The 21,156-nt window shown below is 38.6% G+C and overlaps 1 protein-coding gene across 3 annotated transcripts in view; it reads right to left on the reverse strand.

The window, feature by feature from the left end:
• USP15 (ubiquitin specific peptidase 15) overlaps positions 1-21,156 on the reverse strand; it is a 68,982-nt gene that overhangs the window by 16,193 nt on the left and 31,633 nt on the right. For 2 of the 3 annotated variants that reach the window (XM_054068582.1, XM_054068594.1), the window contains 2 exons: positions 12,811-12,894; positions 4,407-4,551 (listed from right to left, as the gene is read on the reverse strand). In XM_054068582.1, coding sequence (XP_053924557.1) covers positions 4,407-4,551; positions 12,811-12,894 — 229 coding nt within the window. The remainder of the gene's footprint in view (positions 1-4,406; positions 4,552-12,810; positions 12,895-21,156) is intronic. The other variant, XM_054068590.1, reaches the window with a different exon arrangement.

The raw sequence follows: 21,156 nt of genomic DNA on the forward strand, positions 1-21,156 counted from the left end.
ATAAAAAATGAAGAAAATAAAATGAAAAAATACCACCAAGACAGCCGGGGGTTGGAGCACCTGCTCTGTGAGAAGAGGCTGAAGCATCAGCTGAGCAGCTGTGCAGTCTTCTTGGAGGTTTTTAAGACCCAACTGAATAAAGCCCTGGGCAACCTTGTCTGACCCCAGAGCTGACCTTACTTTGACCAGGAGGGTGCACTAGTAACCTCCTGAAGTTCCTTCTAATTCAAATTATCCTATGATTCTAAGGTATCAAGGAAACGTTTCTTCATATTCCATTATGGGTATTACATAGAAGTAATGATGAAAACAAAATTTCAAAGCAAAGAAAATATCATTACCTATTAGGCCAGTAAACTGCAGAAATGAGACGCAGGCAATGAGATCATGAAAATGAGCTAAAAACTGATGGTTCCTCTAAGTATCATGGTTCTTCAGTTGTCCTACATAATAACAATTTTATGCAAGGGACATTGAAATTTCATATTTCATCCTTCTAATAAAAGACCAAGACCTGACTGACAAAAAGAAAGATCCTAGTAATAGGAGAAAAAGGGAATTTCTTTACACCTGTCTATCCCCCTTCTATCTGAAGCATTTAAGTGCGAGACACTGTGAAAATCACTCAGCTAATACAGCCCCTACCCTAAACTATGCCTATGGCAACTGAAACAGAGCACTAAAACCCCAATCACTTCAGCTTTGGCTGAAAGATGTTATGTTTTGTCTGTATAAACTCATAGCCATAGATGACTCTAGAGGAAATGTTAATCAGCTTTCTGAAGAAAGAAAATTGCTGAAATACCCTCTTGCAATGCTCTCAACAGCTGTTGTTTAAATGTCAAGTAATTACAATCACACTGATGGAAAAAAAAGGTAAAACTGAAATGTGGGGTGAGAAAAAAGAAAAAAGAGTTTTTAATGAAAATATTTACTTTCATTCTTCCCTCATTTTTGGAAATTGAAAACTTAGTGAACTCTGAGATTTTACTGCAAAAGAAAAATAACAGTTCCCACAGAGCTCTAATCAGTAGTATCCCATCAAAAAGGCAAAGCAATACTTGGGAAACATCCACAGGTGGCAGCACAGCTATACTTCACAAGAATAATATTTTTCTAATTTTTTCAGCTTAGAACAGAGCCATGCCATAACTGGATGTGAATAAAACATTTACTTGCCAAATACTTTTTTTTTGTTTGATATGGGTTCAATCATTCATAATAATATTTTTACATAAAGTCTAGAAGTTCTCTTTTGCCTTTCCTGTTATATTTAATGTTCAGATATGCAAAAGCAGACAGTGAGGCGTTAATACTAAAAATGAAGCCTTAGGTGCTAGCACTGAAGTAAATTGAGACACATGGAATACTCCTTCAAAAGAATCTGAGTAATCTATACAAATGAAAAAGTTCTAATACAACCAAAATATGAAAGACTACTGAATGATTGCTTTTTAAAATAATAAACAATGATAAAAAAACAGCACTTGGGAGAAATACCTAAGTATAGGGGTGTATATATACACCCCTATATACAGAGAAATACCAAGGCCTTACTCCTATTCAGCTTGCAGCTGTTTGTGGAACCCCATTGGATCTTGCCCATCCATCTCTTCACCATCTCTCCTCTAGCTGTCTTGAGCTTTTTAACGCTGAAAGCCCTTACTTGGAAAAGTAAAGGTGTCTTTATTATGAAGAGGCTAGCCTAACCTTTCTATAGAATGAAGAGCTATTGATGAATTTGCAACAAAATCTAAGAAACTGCCAGGATTATCACATTTCTATCTAGTATGGTTACAGGGCAGAAACGTCATGACAAGTTTGTCAGACTCTAGAAAGCAAGATGTGCAAGGAACTGGCCCTCTTCTTCGAGAAACACTGACAACAGTTCTGATCCAAACTATTGTCACTGTATGTGAAAGGAGCACGGAGAAGCTGTCTGAGAAATTAAGTGGTTTCTGAAGCAAAAATGGTTATTACGTGAACGCTAAGGGGCCTCAATGCTGTCTGGGAAGGAAGAAGATCGGAGAAAAGTTGGTAATCAGCATAAAAGTGGATAAATTAAACTCTGCTTCTGTTGAAGTAAGCTACACTGATTACAGTCAGCACTGTCTGAGTGGATAGGATCAAAGCAGAGCTTTTGGAATAGAACATGAATGCAACTGGGAACTATTTCAGAGGCTAAAATGCCACAGTAAATTATTTTGCTTAAAGAAAATAGACCTATCCTGATAAACAACCCTGTGCTGACGTAACTGTGAAGGAGGTAACCAAAACAGATCAGAGAATCACAGAACAGTTACAGTTGGAAGGCACCTCTGGGATTGTGTGGTCCAATCCCCTGCTCAAAGAAGGGTCATCTATAAAGTAGGCGGATTGGGGTTGTGGCCAGTCAGGTTTTGAGCACCTCCAAGGGTGGAGGTTCCATAGCCTCTCTGGAAAAGCTCTTCCAGTGTTTGATAACCCTGATAATAAAACAAAATTTCTTATACTGAAATGGAGTTGCCTGTGTTCAAGTTTGTGCCCACTGCCTCTTCCCCTTTCAAGTGGGCACCACTGAGAAGAGTTTGGCTCAGTTTTCTTCACTCTCCCCCACGAGGTATTTAAACACATTGGTAAGATGGCTCTGGAGCCTTCTCTCCGCCAGGCTGAACAGTCCTAGCTCTTTCAGTCTCTCCATGTAGCTCAGATGCTGCAATCCCTCATTCATCTTTGTGGCACCTCACTGGTCTTGCTCCAGTATATCCCTGTTTCTCTGGCACTTGGGAGCCCAGAAGTAAACCCAGCATCCGGAGGTGTTTCACCAGTGTTGAGCAGAGGGAAACGATCACCTCTCTCAGCCTGCTGACAATGCTTTTCCCAATGCAGCCCAGGAGGCTTTTGGCTGCCTTGGTCACAAGGTCACATTGCTGGCTCATGTTCAGCTTTTTGTCCAACAGAAACCCAGATGCCATCTTTCACGTAGCACACTAAAAACCAAACCTGAATTATTTCCTGCACTGTTCAACTTCTCTTCAAGTATCCTCTTGAAAGCATTTTTAGAAACAAGTGTAAACTGAACTTTATGAATGCCTTATGTAACAAGTATGGAACACATTCATAGAATGGTTTGGGTTGGAAGGGACCTTAAAGATCATCCAGTTCCAACCCCGCTCCACTCCTGGATGTGTTCAAAACCAGGCTGGATGGGGCTACGCAACCTGTTCCAGTGCCTGGAATGTTTCTCCTGAAAGACTCGGAGCCCAGCTGTAACCCAAAAAATAAGGGTCCACATTGATCACAATGGAGGCATCGTGGTCTGGTCCCAGCCCTGCCAAAGGTGCAGGTGCAATGTGAAACCACCTGTCTTCCTTCTCACCTTACCTTGGAGACTCTTCTCCATTGACCAGCTGCCCTCTTTCCTCACACCACCAGACTCTGCAGAAGCTCTTCAAACCAACCCCTGGACCTGGAGAAGCTCTTCATATTAACCATGGAATAACTCAATAAACATTACAGGCTAGGGCTTGACTGGCTAGAAAGCAGATTTGCATGTGACCCAGCAGTCCTTCTCTGTGAAAATGCGGAAGAGCCAGCAGTAATCCTTGTCGGAAGGGTGGCCAACTGCAAGCTGGGCTGTATTAGCAATAGTAGTCTGAAGCAAAGGGAAGCAAGTCTTCCCCTTTATTTGGCACTTGTGAGACTGCTGCTGGAGCACTGTCCTGTTTAGGGCTCCCCCGTGCAAGAAAGAGTGGACAAGGGTAATCAACACAGTTGAAGGGCTGGAGAACAACATACAAGGAGAAGTCGAGAGCTGCATGCATTTGTTGAACTAAGTTTTTTTGTTGGACTAAGTTTTTTTTTGTCTTGACAAGAGTAATACTAGTATTTCTCTTGCAATTATAGCAAAGAAATGAGCTATTACATTCCTGTAAAATATCTCATCCATGAAGTAGCAGCTATTCAAAGGGGAAAGGTCAACGGGAAATGATCAAAAGTTCCCTGCATGTTAACCTGTGCCCTAAAAGTACACGATAATTAGTTAGAAATAAAGACCTGGTAATCCACCTGTCATCTACTTCTTGACATATCAGCTCTACCATCTGTAGTTAAGCGCACCTCAAACTGAAAAAGTATTTTTCATGACATACATCTGTGACAGTCATTAGAAAAAGCAAAGAATCCCACTTCAGGGTTCGCTCATGCAGAATGCTGGTCAAATCTTTCTGATATTGATCACTACGCAAAAACAGGAGAAGCAACGAATGCAGCTATGTAAATCAATATATATGTATTATTTCCTCACTTTTAATCCTATCCTTCTAGTTAATGAAGTCTCTTAATATTAGTTTCAAAAAACGACAAAATATAACAAAATATTAGCTTCCAAATAATAAGACAAGCTCATTTTTTTCTAGACTACATACCTGAATTGCTGAGTTCATGAAACATGTATTCCCCAGGTTACTCAGGCCACAAAGGCCTGGCTGCTCATTGTGTCTTCCTGGCTCCGAATAATCATAATTCTTATAAGCAGTATATGATGGGAGACAATAGTTTGAATTTTTCACACTGTAAAAAAACCAAAACATTTTTCACAATGTAAACATGTACTCTATAGTACTTTAATATATACAAGTACTTTATAAAGTCAAATGATTAAAAATGTTAAAGTAAATTCTGTGAATAACAAAGGATTTTAAAGAAGCATTTAACTTTGGTAATAAGGTTAATTTCAATTCAAGTCACCTGTGCAAATAACCAAAATCTAATGTGATGCAGTAACTGTAATTATTATATCCCTACCCCTTTTTGATAGGAGCAGCTTCACAGCTTACTCTATTCTTCATTGCTCCATCAAATTTAATACACTCAGACTTTAGACACCACCAGCAGCAATCAATCATTTACGTCCCTTTTGCATCCTGCTACTGCAAGAGTGAGGTCGGCAACGATGGGAATGCAGAGTTACAGGTGAAAGCTGAGATTTCCAAGGCCACTGTGGCATAGCTGCCTCACTGCATCAGAGAGTCTATTTATAGCCTCCCTGCTAGGACAGCACAATCCAGCATGCAAATGCAGGAAAGCCTTGAGAGGTAAAAGAATGCGCAAAATGTCTAGTTACAAATTCATTATGTATCTCTGTGATGCATCTTTTTGGAGGAACTGGAGGAGACTGAAATAGGTGAAATGGTAAGATTAAAGCAACTTGTTTCCAGATGAAATCATGCAAATACTAACATGAAATAACCCTCAAAACAGTAAAGCAAGCATATCTAAGAACACTAGAAAGGGAAAAGAACCTTTTAGGAGGATTTTCAGTAACATTACAGATCTTTGGGAAAAAACCAAACAAACATCCAGAAAGGTTAAACTCTTTCTTAAACTATTTCAAGTACTGATCATAATGCAATCTGCATGATAGTAGCTTTGGCTAAAGTTCAAGACTATTTCTGCAATCACTAAGCATTATTCACATTAGAAGCAACTTGAACAAAAATTTGAAAGTCAATTCCCAAGAATGACAAGGAAAAATATGCAGTGCAAAGAATCTATCCTGAATTTATAATTGCGAAAACTCTGAGGATGCAAGTGCCCCGTGATACAGTCCATCCATTATTCCTGAACAGCATCACACACTTTACAGCCAACTGAATTCCAGCTGTCCCCCCCGTGCACAATCACTCACTTATGATTAACAGTTGTTTTGTTTTAATAGTAAGATTAATTGAAAATTTCAAACAAAAGGGTAAGAAAATTTCTTGCTCTTTCGAATGCCTTGGAAATCTGCATAGTTTACAGCTCCACTGCCATAAAGCTGCTGTGGTCAAACTTTTACATTTCATAATTTCTTTTTTAATACCTGACTTCTCTTCCAGTCCTTCCCTTTTCCATACACATGCATCCTCCCTACTCTCTGGTTTGCTCCGCAAACTAGCTAACTGGCATTATGTTTACTGGTCAGTCTCCCTGAAAGAAATCCCTGTGAAGTTTGTTTTGGCTGTTCAGTTTATTCCTAACTTAAATGCTTCATTGTACTTTCACAAGATGCTATTTGAACTCCAGCGCCCACATAGCTTGCTTCTGTGGTCAGCCCTTCCCTGTCATTAGTCCATGGTTCACTCATGCATGAGAGATTCCCAGGAAAAATTATCTTCCACTTCTCTTTGCAGCTGCAGGCCAACTACTGCAATCAACCCCAATTTACTTAAGTGGGCAAGTCTTAGTTCCCCCAGGAAGAAAAAGCACAAGCTTGCCATTGCTGCTAATGTAACCTCCACAATATAACTGACCCACTGAACCAGCTCAACAGTGCATAATAGCAACAGAAATGCACACATACAGGGTACACAATAAATTTCTACTACTTTCAGCCCTGCTTGCTTCCTACTGCTTTACTCACTCAACTCAAAGATTACACTTTTCACATGGTTAACAGAAAACAAATCTCTTGGAAATCTAGGAGATGTAGAGATAGTAAAGAAATGGAATGCAATTTTCCTGGGGATTTTCACTCCTCTTGTTTTCCTTCTCTGGTTTTCCCTACTTCACGATCTGTCACCTTAGGAGGGACACTAGAAAGCTAGGAAATGCAGTTGCTATCTTTTGGCTACAGTGTATTCTTGTGAAAGATTTCCTCAAATTAGCTGAGTAACAGATCCCAGAGTTGGTTTGCTCTAAGGGACAAACTGTCAGACTTGACTTCTCAAAAGGGAAAGACATTTCTGAGCTCTCTCATCTTCTGTACTGGCCTAAAAGTCAGTTGAGGGGCTTAATGAATACGGTTACAACACTCATAGTGCAGGTCTATTCATATATTTTTCTTCCAGTTTTCTGTGTTCATAGAATGATAGAATAATTTGGGTTGGAAGGGACCTTAAAGATCACCTAGTTCCAACGCCCCCTGCCATGGGTAAGCACATCCCATTAGATCAGGCTGTCCAAGGCCCCATCCAACCTGGCCTTGAACACCTCCAGGGACGGGGCAGCCACAATGTCATTGGGCAGCCTGATTTAGTGAGTGCACGTTGCCAGCTCATGTCGAGCTTCTCATCAACCAGCAGCCCCAAGTCCTTTTCTGCAGGGCTGCTCTCCATCACATCATCCCCCATCTTGTACTGAAATGGGGGATTGCCCTGACCCAGGACCTTGCACTTGGCCTTCTTGAACCTCATGAGGTTCTCATAGGCCCACTTCTCCAGCCTTTTCAGGCTCCTCTGGATGACATTCTGTCCTTCCGGTGTTGCAACTGCACCACTCAGCTTGGTGTCATCTACCCCTTGCTGAGGATGCACTCAATCTCACTGTTGATATCACCGATGAAGATATTAAATAGCACTGGTCCCAGTATGGACAATGCTTTTTCTGGTATTATTATGTAAGACCCTGAGCAGGATGAGAGCATGAAGCCTCCTGTAGCCGCAGGAAGAAGGCTTCATTGGCTGGCTCTCCTTGATTGGGTGGCCTGTAGTACATACCAACCATAAATTTCCTGTTGGTTCCTCTGTCTTTTATTCTGACCCACAAGCTTTCAACCTATTCACATTCTATCCCTTTCCTGACACAGAGGGCAATGCCTCCATCCCCCCGTCCTAGTCTGTCCCTTCTGAAAAGCCTGTAGCCATTGACAGCCACACTCCAGTTATGGGATTCATCCCACAAAGTTTCCGCGATGGCAACTAGATCATAGCTTTCTAGTAGAATGGTAGCTTTCAGCTCCTTCTGTTTGTTACTCAAGCTTCGTGTGTTTGCATAGAGGCAACTCAGCTGGGCTGCCAGTCACATCACTTTCCCAGTGGATCCTTTACTACCTACAAGTTGTTTTGGAGAAGTATCCTTCCTGACAAGACACCTGTCCTTCCACCGCTTGTCACAGGCTAGCCTGATGTTATCGCCCTCCCCCGTCACATCTAGTTTAAAGCCCTATCTGAGAGCCCTGCAATTTGGGTCAAAGACCCTCCTCTCTCTTTAAGAAAGGTGGCTCTCACCTGATACTTGTAGTCCTGGTGCCGTATAGGCCATCCAGTTGTCGAAAAAACCAAGTTGTTCTGCTGACACCATCCATAGAGTCATGTATTAACTGACTGGACCTGCCTGAGCCTTACAATGTCACCACCCGTAACTGGAAGGTGGGAAGAAAATCACTTGGCTGTGTTATTTTAGCAAAAAGTATCAAAGTACAGTGCCTTCTATATGCAGGAGATGTCTCATTACAGACTTATGAGTTTGTAAATGTCTTTTTTTCTGGAAGAATTATTTTTATTTTAATTACATTGTGCCTCTGCTTTTCATGCTTTTGAGACTGGACAGGAAAGAAAGTCCTATTAACAGTTGTAAATGAACAACAACAGCAGGCAAGTAAAGATGCAAAGGAAGCCTATACAAACTTCATTCAAACAGAAACATCCTAGAAAAACTAACTTGTGATACGACGTCTCCAGCCTCCATTTTCTTGTCCTGCAAAAACCTTTAGAAAGTTGCTTTGAATGAAGGAACAATGTATGGAAAAGCAGAGGGGTAGTATTAGAATGGGGCAGTCAATTAAGGGCAATAACAGAAAGAAAACACTGATGGCTCTTAGAAGAAATTGCTGCTCCAAACTAAGCCAAGCATTGAAAAAACTGAAACCATCTTCAGACCCAGGAACAGCTAGATAGAGTTCTTGAAGTAGTGAAAATGGTAAAGAAAGGCTTCTGAATGAGATTTTATAACCTGTAAATCTATAAATTAAGTTGCATGTACCATATTTGAAATGACTTAGGCTGCCTGTATTTTGCCTTTAAACCTCAAAGCAGCTTTCAGATGATGATGAATCCAGAGCACTTATTGTGTGGCTGGAGTTCTGGAAAATGTCGACTTGCAACAGAGAAGTTCGGAAAAGCATCACTAGCTTTGGGAAGGACACAATTTGACAGTGGAGTGCTACGTATCAGAACAGGTGCTACAAAAGAAAATTGAGTTGCAAGAATGAGTTTAGAAAATTAAGTTTGGATCACCTAGCGACCTCGATAACATTTCAACCACTTCAATGCACTGCCAATGCATTTTTGTAACCAGTCACTTCAAGAAACCCATAACTGAGTTCCATCGAATTTTAGAGATGCCTGAAGCAGCAGGAGAGGCCAATGTCACTACACAAAGATTAGTGTCTTTGTTATTATTCATGTTCATGGCCCGGAGAGCAAGAGATAAACTACTTAGAAAAAAAATCACCTTCCCCAAAATATTTGCCTGTGTTGGGTGTAACATGTTTGTACAGATATAATTAACATTTATACTTCTTGAAATTAACATACTGAGATATACTAAGCATGGGAACAAGCTGGCCAGCTGTCTTCTGACAAACTGACACTACTGAATGATGATTACAAACGAAGAAAATAAAACAACTTTTCACTTAATTTCCCCAAGCAAAACCACTGTTCAACTGTTTTTAATCCCCTGCTCACATAATTTAAAAAATACCACAAATGACATGAAATATATTGCTTTATAACAGCAATAAACAAAAATTTCAGTAAGACCTAAATGATGTGTCTCTCTTCCTGCTCTTCTGAATCCACTAACACATATTATGCTAATCCTCCTATGTCATTCTTTCAACAAGATCACCTGCAAAGGCAAAAGAACATCAATGACCAATTACCTGTAATCCTTCATTCCATCAAATGCAAACTCACATTCACAGAAATGAAGGCTCTGGACCTGATACAATGTGCACTACCTACTACTATTACCTAATGTATGACTAGCTCAACACACAATTAAATATTTACCAATTTCAGGCTTACTATTACTCAGAACAATTCCTGGATTAGACAAGCATTGCAGAAATGCATACCATATACAGAAACATACCACATACAGAAACAGAGTTTTAAAACAATTTGTACACTATAGCTGAGCTATAACACAAAAACAGGCTTGCAATGACTAGCATTTATGACTAGTACTACACACAACCTGTTTGCTTTTTCTGTCTTACAAATCAGCTTTGTCAGCTAAAATTATCTTCAAAACAAATGCTGCGTTTTCTTTGTCCATATGGAGGTGCCAGTGGATCCCAGAAAGCCACACATTTACAATTCTGCTACTATACTAATGCGCAATGTAAGAGACAATACGGCAGAAACATGAAAATAAATTCCACACAAAGCTGACATTAAGTAGTTAATTAAGAAAGTAATGAAAAGACAGTATTAACTAATGGGAAAGAAGTGCTTTCTTAGAAAAGGAGATATTTGTGAGAAGTCGAATGTAGGAATAAACTAATCTGAACCCAGAATGATATAATACAATTAAATAGAGATAGATCTTTCCATTTACCTTTCGAAGCAAAACATTCTTAATGCAACAGCATGTATTTTAAAGTATATCTTGTATCAATAAATATGAATTCTCTATCATTGAACTAGTCAATCTTGAACATGTATTCTGACAAAATCACTGCTAAAGATTCTCCTGTATTATATATTCAGTGAATTAAAAATTTGCAATTTTTAAAATATTTTATGTTAAACTCATCATGACTGAATTATTGCACTGTAAGGAACACCATGTACTTCTGCACTGCCTTACACAACATCCAGATATACAGCATTTTGAGTTACAAGAGAAAAATGGCTAGTATTTCACAATACTATAGAGAAACACAGAATCATAGAATGGCTTGGGTTGGAAGGGACGTTTATAGGTCAGCTAGTCCAATCCCCCTGCAGTGAGCAGATACATCTTCAACTAGATCAGGTTGCTCAGACCCCATCTAACCTGACCTTGACTGTTTCCAGGGATGGTGCACCTAACACCTGTTTGGGCAACCCATTCCAGTGTTTCACCACCCTTGCATGAAAAATTTCTTCCTCATATCTAGTCTAAACTTCTCCTCTTTTAGTTTAAAACCGTTACCTGTTATCCTCTTGCTACAGGCCCTGCTAAAAAGTTTTTCCCCAACTTTCTCATAAGCCTCCTTTAAGGCTGCAATAAGGTCTCCTTGGAGTCTTCTCTTCTCCAAGCTGAACAATCCCAACTCTCCCAGCCTCTCTTCACAGGGGAGGTGGTTCCAGGCTACTAGCACTACTACATGTACCTACTATCTGATTTACAGATATCTAAGTTATAGTTAAAGCACTTCAAAGGACAAATTCCCTATCAAATCTGAATTTTACATCACTTCCTTTTAAATACCTGTTTCCCTTGAAATTCTCAAGCTAAAAAAAAAAAACAACCCAAAAAACAATCCCAGAATTTTACTTTAAGTTCTAAAAGCTCCCATTTTGCCTCCAAAATAAACCAAGAAATAAAAATAAGATCAGCAAAAGCAAGTGAAGAAAAGACCTTTAAATCAGCAAGAGCTGGCAACAAGTTCCATAAGTGCTTCCTAAAAATGACTACAGCATCACTAAGGAGAAGCTAACATTAAAAAAAAAAAAAAAAAAAAAAGAAAAGAAAAACCCCAAACCACCACCAAACAAAGAAATGAAAAAAGTGAAAAAAAAAAGAAAGCCTTGCTGGCTTGATTTAAAATGGTGGCTCCCTAGGAAAAAGTAACCACTAAGCTTTGGGTTTGGCATTACACCTGTCTTTTGCATAAGCAGTGGGGGAAGGAAAGGTTAGTTCTCAGCTGGAGGCTCAGCTCTGGTTATGTAATTTTTCACACAACCATATATACAACAGATTTTTTTTTACTTACATCAATACACAGAGTACAATGGACTGCAGTTAAAATACATGGATTTCAACTGTTTAACAGTGAGAGTTGGGGCTACTCACAATTGGTAGGAGCACAAGTGACACTTCATCCCTTAAGAAGTATCACTTCCGATAAATACAGTATTTAACTGGAAGATATTGTGTAACACATTTAACGTTTATGTCACCTTTTCAATATTTAACATCCTCATATATGACCACAAAATGTATGTTTGGAAAATGATTTTAAATTTGAATGAATTGTAAGAATAAGCCTCTTCAATTTCCCCCAGCTTGCATTAAAGATGAGTGCTCTCTGGTTTCAAGCATTTGAAAGATGCTCCATTATCTGTCAAAGCAAAATAATTCTATGTTTTTCTATATTTACCAACTTTTTTACAGTTGTGTACAACAAAAAATGATTACACACAAAGTTGGCCACTGGAATATGAAAGCCCTTATTTTAGAGTGTTACCACTTTTTTCTTCAACTTCTGATTTGGAATATAATTTGGAATATAAAAGAGAAAACCCTTAGAAGAGAGAAGCCCCCTTCACTAAGCCTCTGCTCACTGTAATACTCAAGCACGCCGATCAGATGGATCTCTCTCAAATCTTCCAGCACTACGACACAGGTATTAAGTTGCTAATAATTAATTGATCGCTATAATCACTGTGATAACCATTATAGCTAGGATCAATTCAGATGTAGTGGTTTCAAATCAATGCATGGTATCATATATGCTGCTATAATACCTTAGCACCAATAAATAAGGGAAAATCTGACCACTGTAAAGGGAAGTAGTTTATACTTTTTTTTTGGTTCACCTAAATTCAGGCAAGATAAAACAACAGTGTCTTTTTAGCATGACAAATTCTAATCAAAGTCTTCATATATTTTCTTACAATGCTAAAAATTCTTTTTAGTGTCTATTCTACTGAGGATTAGGAGTTACCAAACACTACATTTCATTTCCCATACTTCACAATACCTACACTACAAAATAGGGATCAGCAACAACCCACAATCCAAATATTGCAAAGTAAATCAAAACCCTTAAGATAGGAGTTATAAAACATCAAAATTTGTTTATGTCACACTGGGGCAATTAAATTAAATAATGTTTTAAGGTATATTGCTTACTTTCTGTTGTTCATGTTGTTATAATTATTTGATAGAGATGGAGAGATCTTTGGTAAAGTTGAAAAATTGGATGCACCTGGGGACCTTTGAAAATATGAAAATGGTACATTAGAAAAAAATGCTAAGATATTAAGAACTAGGAAAGAAAGCTAACAAGTGAACAATGCATAAACACAAGCACAGAAAAGAAATCTTTTCTTAAAAGCGGGCAAAGCACTAACTACGCCCAGGACATGCAGCCCTCAGAATCCATCTTTTAAAACTTGAAACACTTCACAGTGCTTTTAACCTTTCATATCATGCTCAAGAAATAGTTATTTAAAAACAAAAAGTAAACAAGCAAACAAATCACAGGCCACTGTGCTAAAAAATTGGTTTCAGTTTACAGTATGACTACAGTTGTTTTGATGTTCTAAAACCTAGAATATAAAATTTCTAACATGGATATTTCATGAATTTTTTCTTTAACCATAAATGGATGTTGACATGAGCTATAAAAACAATTAAGACACATATTTCAACGTTAGTTTAATAGCAGCATGTAATAATTTTAATTAAAGTTGTCTTATCAATACCGTTAAAAAATCCACGATATTGTGCACAATAATAAATAACATTTAAAACCCTTTTTTGTCAAAAATAATAGCATAATCACTCATCCCCATTGTTCAAGACTTTTAAAAAATAACAATAGCAATCATTTTAGTCACAAAGACCCTCTGAATGCAACAAATACATGACTATCTTGCTGTTTGTCTTTTTTCTGATCAAACTTTGCAGATAGCCATGGAAAAAGCACTGAAAACTCAAAGGAATTTAGGCACCTTCATGTCTTTGTAGGAGCTATGCAACTCTGACTGCTTTGCAAAAAGCTCCAGCTGTCCTTGGAAAGCTTTAAAATATGTGTCATAATATTAAGAGAAGAAATTCTGCATGCTCAGGATTTTTTTGAGCACCTTTAAAGAACTAAACTCTGTGAGGAGATAAAAGACTTTTACACAGGGATTTTTTCCAAGCATATGTTCACATTTATTTTCAACTTTTTATTAATATTTTGAACTTCTTATTAATAAACGTTTTCCAAAACAATAAAAAAAAATCAGTGTCAAGAAAATGTCATTTAATTTCTAAAACATTCTGACTGACATTCATAAAGCTTTTCTGCAGATTTCCTTTATTAATCTAAATTGTCTTATTTAAACATTATCTTCAAAGCAGTAAAAGTGTCAAGAAAGATACAAAATCAAAATAAGTTTAACCCTACTTAAATTCAAGACAAACATTAAATTATGCACATCACACACGTAACTGTTTTAGAAGAGGCTATTTGAACTGAGTATTTTGAACTGAAAGTGACCTTTTCAAATAAATTTTGAAGAATTTTTAGAATTTATAGAATTTAAACCAAATTCAAATGCAATACAGCTTTAAATTTAAAAAAACTCAACTGCTGCCTAAAAAATTAAAATAAACCAGACTAAGCTACATAAATAAAGGTCTAGTTTCCATCAAAAACGATAAGTAAGTTAATATCTTTCTTAAGAGAACATGACAGTTAGTAGCTTTACTCTTTCATAGCATTTGCTACCAAAATACAAAATGATAATAACATGCAAAACACTTAGAGATCCTAATGCTCTGAGGTGTGCAGCCTTTCTGTTTGCAACCAGCTGCTTACATTGCTAAATCCTACGTGCAGAGAAGAACAGCATTCACAGCTCTTTCAGCATTTAACACTTTTCAGTACTTGTTGGGAAACTTCATAACAACATTGGCAGAAATCCCTCTCATACCATACAACAAAAAAATAAGATCAAACCAAGGATAATAAAAACCCCTGAAAAGACAGTAAGTGCTAAAGCAGAATGTATCACTCTACTTCAGTTCTGCCTTTAAAACTGTACAAAAAGAATGACCAAAAGTATCTACTCAAAAAATTAACTGCAATGACTTGGATATCTTCTAAGACAAAAAGAGTAATCACACATGCAACAAGAACTCAATTATGTTTCAAATGCAAAGTTCTAAGAAAAAGACAATATCCATTCAGTAGTTTAATAACTTCAGTATGTATTAGTGTTACTGTGGTGCTAAAACATCACAAAAGATGTCCAAAGAATACAGTTACTTGCTTGCAAAAAGAATCAACATTAAACTCTGGCTGTAAATAAAACCCAGTAATCACTAAATGGCCTTATTTCTCTGATGCAGTAGAAGAATGAACCAAATACTCAACATAGCTGGAAAACCAATAGGACTACATAATAGATAGGTTTGAAAGGTTAACTTTTTATTAACTAACAAATGCAACCCACAAAATTATTATATTTTAGTGTTTTAACAGTCCCTCAAAAGACAGGCTAAATAACAATCTTTGTTGCAGTGATACATAAGACCATGGGGCCTGATGGCATGCAGTAACTGCTGAGGGAGCTGGTTGACGTTACCATGACGGCTCTCATTTATTTTTGAAAGGTCCTAGCTATTGGAAGAAGTTCCTGAAGACTGGAAGACAGCAAACAGCACTCTCATCTTCAACAGGGAAAGAGAGAAGACCCAGGGAACTACAGACTAGCCCGTGTCATCTCAATCCTGCAGAAGGTGATGGAGCAACTAATTCTGCACACTGCTTTCAGACACACGAAGAACAAGAAGGTAATGTGGACTAGTCAGCATGGATTTATGAAATGGAAATGTTGCTTAATCAGTGTGATAGCCTTCTATGATGAAAATACTAGCTTGGCAGATGAGCGAGGAGCAATGGATATTGTTTATCTGATCTTCAGTAAAGCTTTTGACAGTCTCTTGTAACAGTCTCATACACAAGCAGACAAGCATGGGTTATGGAAGTATACAGTGAAATGGACTGAAACCAGCTGAATCATAGAGGTTGGAAAAGACCCGCAAGATTACAGAGTCCAACTGCCAGCTCAACATCAACATATCTACTAGATCATGTCCTGAACTGACACTTCTATCTGCTTTTTGAATACCCCCAGGGATGGAGACTCGGCTGCTTCCCTAGGCAGCCTGTTCCAAAATTTGACCAATCTTTTGGCAAATCAATTTTTTCTACTATCCAATCCAAACCTCTCCTGTCTCAACTTCAGGTCATTTCCTCTCATCCTATCAATGAATCATTGGGCACAGATGATTTTGACCAACAACACAAAGTCCAGTTGGAAGCCAGCCACTAGTGGTATACTCCAGGGGTTAATACTATGCCCTATACTCTCTAACGTCTTTATCAATGACCAGAACACCAGGATAGAGTGCACCCTCAGCAAGATTAGGGATGACACAAAACTGGGAAGAGGGGCTGATACACCAGATGAATGTGCTGCCATTTCAGAAGGACCTCTGCAGGCTGGAAAAATGGGCAGATAGGAACTTGATCAAGTTCAGTCAAAGGAAACACAAAGGCATAACCCCAGGCCCTGGTGCATATAGGGGCAGGGAACAGGATAGGTGACCAGACAGAAAGCAACTTGGCAGAGAAGCACTTGGGGTCCTAGTGGACAAAAAGCTGAACACGAAGCAGCAGTGTGACCTTGGGCCAACAACCTTGTGCACTGCATTGGGAAACGCATGGCCAGCAGGTCAAGAGAGGTGATCCTTCCCTTCCACTCAGCCTGGGGAGACAGCTTTGGACTGCTGAGTTCACTTCTGGGCTCCCCAGTGCCAGAGAAACAGGGATATCCTGGAGCAAGTCTGGTGAGATGTCACAAAGATGAGCAAGGAATTGCAGCATCTGAGCTACATAGAGAGGCTGAAAGAGCAGGAACTGTTCAGCCTAGAGAAGAGAAGGTTCCAGAGTGATCTTACTGATGTGTATGAACACCCAGCGAGAGGCAATAAAGAAGGTAAAGCAAGACCGTTCTCAGTGGTGTCCACTGAGAGGGCAAAATGCCATGGCTACAACTTGAAATACAGGAAACTCCATCTGAATGTAAGATGATGTTCACAGAAAGGTGATAACCTGTCACATTTTTTACAGTGAGAGTGGTAAGAAACTGCAACAGGTTGACCAGAGAGACTGTGCAGTCTCTGTCGCAGAAGATATTAAAAATGTGCCCGGACATGGTCCTGGGCAACCTGTTCCAGCCGCCTCAACTTTGAGTAAGAGGACTGGAAGAGATTATCTCGAGAGGTCTTTCCATCCTCAAGCACTCTCATCTGTGAAGGTGTGGTTATAATCAGGTTAACATACAATTTATTATTTTAAAAGCAAGCAAGCTTTCAAATATTAACCTTCACTTTAGACTATTCTCTTTTTACAAAGCCCAACAAGTTCAGTTAATCATGCTACTTTGCGGAGCGTGCATTAAAGGTTGATATTTCAACATCCAGTAACCAAAAAAGATTTTAATGTTCAGGGCATGCATTTGTTAAGAGTTTCTCAACCCTGCATTAACTGGTATTAACGAACATTTGTTAAATTAACTTGAAAATGTCTGCTGTTTATTATCAATGTTTGATGTTTACCTACAAGGGCTTAGACATGTGGTTACCACATCATTATGCACCAGCAAACAGCAGTCCAGCTACTGACTGGCAGATAAGCTCTGACAGCTCTTGCTTTTACAATTTAAGCCATCAGAGTAGTCCCTAGTTAGCTCTGTACTTCGTAATTACCTCTTACAACAAAGCCAGCAGTAAAGCATACCGGTCTCCACATCAAGCGCTTCATGGAATAAAACCCTTATTTTTTTTAAATCCCTTTGTTAAAGATAATTTTCAGTAGCCAAACAATTCATCTTTTGAAGACTCATGGATTTTTTTTTCCTAAAAACCTCTGATACACGAGCAATAAGTTATTTCAAAAAGGACAGCTAAGCTTCTTTTAATATTTTTTTTCTCTTAAAAACATTATGAGATCCATCTCGGAAACAAAAAAGAAGCAAGAAAGAGCCAATAGTGTTTTTCCAAGATCAAAAAAAAAAGGCTTACAGTAAAAACATGAAAAATTTGCCACGTGACAAATACTTTAAGAAAACCTCCATTATTACAAGAATTAGGATGACGTATTCCAGTGAAGTCTAAAAAAAATGGATCAGAATTAAATCTGTTACTTTTATTACCTACACAGATATATATTGATAGATTAAATACAGTCTTAGTTTTGTATCATATAAGCAGCATTTTTGAAGAATATGATAGATCAATAGATTTAACACTTTACTAAGTTTTCTTCGAAAACAGCAAACAATACTTCTCTAAACTCACAACGAAGTAAGTTTCTAGTTAACAACTTATTTGCACATTTCTCTAACTTGCTTTTATATTTGCACACAAACAGGTAAAAACTTCTGAACAGAAAACTTGGTCTGTGCGAAGCACTTGGTAATTTGCGGAACTTCAAAACTTTAGCCCCTTCCTTCTCCTTGTGTCAAGTTTTACAATCACAGACTGGATGGAAGGTTTTGATTGTATTATAGCTTTTACCCCCGAACACAAGTAATTTAATTTTGTAGTGAAGTTGCTTTAGTTGATTGAACTACAACCCATTCAAATAGGGTTGGTTATTTGGTTGTTTTTCTGCCCATGGAATAATCTCCCGCAGAATGATACAGATATGAAAAAAAGTCTGCACACAAATCACAATTCAAGGAGTGGGATCAGTAGCCACTAAGCCACCAATGCAACTGAGATCTCTATGTCTGGATGAGTTTGTCATACATATGACACTGAGGAGACACTTATCCACAGAAAAGCTAATATAGCAAATTTTTCTGCAGAACTGCCCATTAATGCTTACTAATATGTAATTTGGAGGCAGATGACAGTAAAGACATTCCAAGAAGAATCACTATGAGCTCCCTAGATATGTTTCACAGAAGCCAAGCTTCCTGAACAACAAACTTCCCAGCAGCTGATACAAACAGAACTTTTCAGAGAGCCAAAAATCCAGATAGTCCTAAACCTGATGACCTTGTGCACATTTAAAGAATGCACACCACATTCAGATACTTTCAGACAAAAAAAACCCACCCGACTTTCTAAGCAGCACTAAAATGCAAAACAATAGGAGTTATCATTAAACTTTAGAAGGTGTTGCAACTACTTCCAAAATTAAATAAATTCAGAAGCTGGAAAAACAGTACACATAAAAGAAATGCAGACACTGAAAACCTTAGACATAGAGCTGAAATTCTAAGTTGCAAAGCAAGCACTCTAGTCCTACGTAAAAAGGATCCCAAACTTGAAACAATTTCTTCCTAGTTTCTTCAGAAGAAGATTTGAATAATCAATTACTTGATAATATTTTGATACTTAATCTTTTCACTTGTACTGATTCAGAATACTTTTAAGAGAAATAGAACTAACATTTCTGAAAGTGTTCCTTCCTATCCTAAGCTAAGGTCTCAATTTGGCCTCTTTCAAAATAAATATTTTTTTTTTCTACTGCAAGAAAAGAAATGTCCTTTAACATGTTTCTTATAAAAACCTGCCAATGTTCATCACCTGCTGTTCATCTCCTGTAGGAAGAAAGCAAAACTGCTGCTATGCTTCCACTAACAAGAAAGAGGCATAGAAAATGAGAGATGGTAAGACGTTCTGCACATTTTCAACTGTCACAACATAGGTGGTGCTGCCATTCAGAGAGACCTGAGTAGGCTGAACAAACCGGCAGACAGGAACCTCATCAAGTCCAAAGCAAATACAAATGCCTTCAGCTGGGGAGGAATAAAGCCGGGCCCTGGTACACACTGGGACAGGGCACAGGGTGGGCGACCAGACAAGAAAGCACCTTGGCAGGGAAGCATCCGGGGTCCTGGTCGACAAAAAGTTGAACATGAGCCAGCAATGTGCCCTTGGGCCAACAACACTGTGCGCAGCACTGGGAGAAACATGGCCAGCAGGTCAAGGGAGGTGACCCTTCCTTTCCACTCAGCACCTGCAAGACATATCTGGAGTGTTGGGTTCATGTGCTGGCTCCCAGCACAAGAGAGACGGGGACATACTAGAGAAAGTCCAGCAAGACACCACAAAGGTGATCAACGGATTGTAGTACAGGCCCTACATTCCAATCAGATCCCTACACCATGCTGCCTGGAAGAAGGTGCTGCTGAAGCTGCTGCCAGAGAGATCACGTGCTCCTGAGGAACTGCTGTTACCCACTTAAGTGGTGACTCTTGCTTTTTCTCTTCTCTCTCTCTCCCTTTCCCACCACGCGCGCTCTCTCTCTATGCATATATATGTATCATTTATCTTATTGTGTTCTCTTGACTAGTATCAGTGTATGTCAGATCAAATCCGAGTGACTTTGACCGTGTTCAGGGATCAGATTGAAATCTGATGATATTGAAATCCATTTTCTGCAACTTTGGGAAGTTGCCTCCCGATATATTGGCTGTGCACCCAGTTTCTTGGTCTGTTTATTTCAGTTGAAGTCACAGTAAGTTTTGCTTTTTTATTTCACCCCAAGACTGACCTTGTTGGCCTCCAAATCACCGCACAGATAACCGAAGCACCTTCTTACACTATGCAGGTCGAAAGAAGGTCCAAACATGAGTACGTGGCTTGTGGATCAGGGTATGACACAATCATACCAAAATCTATATAAACTTGGAGTAGGGAAAGCAAAGAAAACTGAGCTAAACTCTTCAGTGATGCCCATTTGAAAGGAGAAGAGGCAATGGTTGCAAACTTAAACACAGGCAATTCCATTTCAATATAAGAAATTTTGTTATACAATCAGGGTTATCAAACACTGGAAGAGCTTTTGCAGGGAGGCTGTGGAGCCTCCAACTCTAGAGATGCTCAAAACCCAACTGGCCACTATCCCAAGCAACCTGCTCTATGTGACTCTTCTTTGAGCAGAGGACTGGACCACCCAATCTCCAGAGATGCCTTCCAACCTCAACTGTTCTGTAATTCTGTGAAAACCTTAGCTGATTTTCTGAAATGATCCAGGCCTTTTAAAGCATTTCAAATCTTTCATACTTTCTAAATACAGCATTTTATTCTCTGGCCTCAGAATTTTCCATTACAGTTTGTACTCTTATAAAACAAGGGCTACAAAGACCAGTCTCAGCCATGACCAATGACAACTCTAGGAATGTAGCAGGATGCATACTATTTGTGATGACAAACTTAATACTCCTAAGGCATCTCACACAGAATACTCAAAAGCAAGTGCTTAATATTTCTACTCCATTAAAAATGTATTGGATTTTTCATAAAGTTTTAAACAGATGTAAAACCCTGTCCCTGTTACTGCTTGTTGATAGTTGCTGTCTGAATCCACTAAATTTTGCAAGTCTTCCAATATTACAACACATTTGAATACCAAATTTCAGTCAATCTTTCTGATAGCTGCCAAACTTCAAAAACATCCCCCAG

Source organism: Cuculus canorus, chromosome 1 (genome assembly GCF_017976375.1).
Source record: "Cuculus canorus isolate bCucCan1 chromosome 1, bCucCan1.pri, whole genome shotgun sequence".
In the NCBI taxonomy this organism is placed as follows: Eukaryota; Metazoa; Chordata; class Aves; order Cuculiformes; family Cuculidae; genus Cuculus; species Cuculus canorus.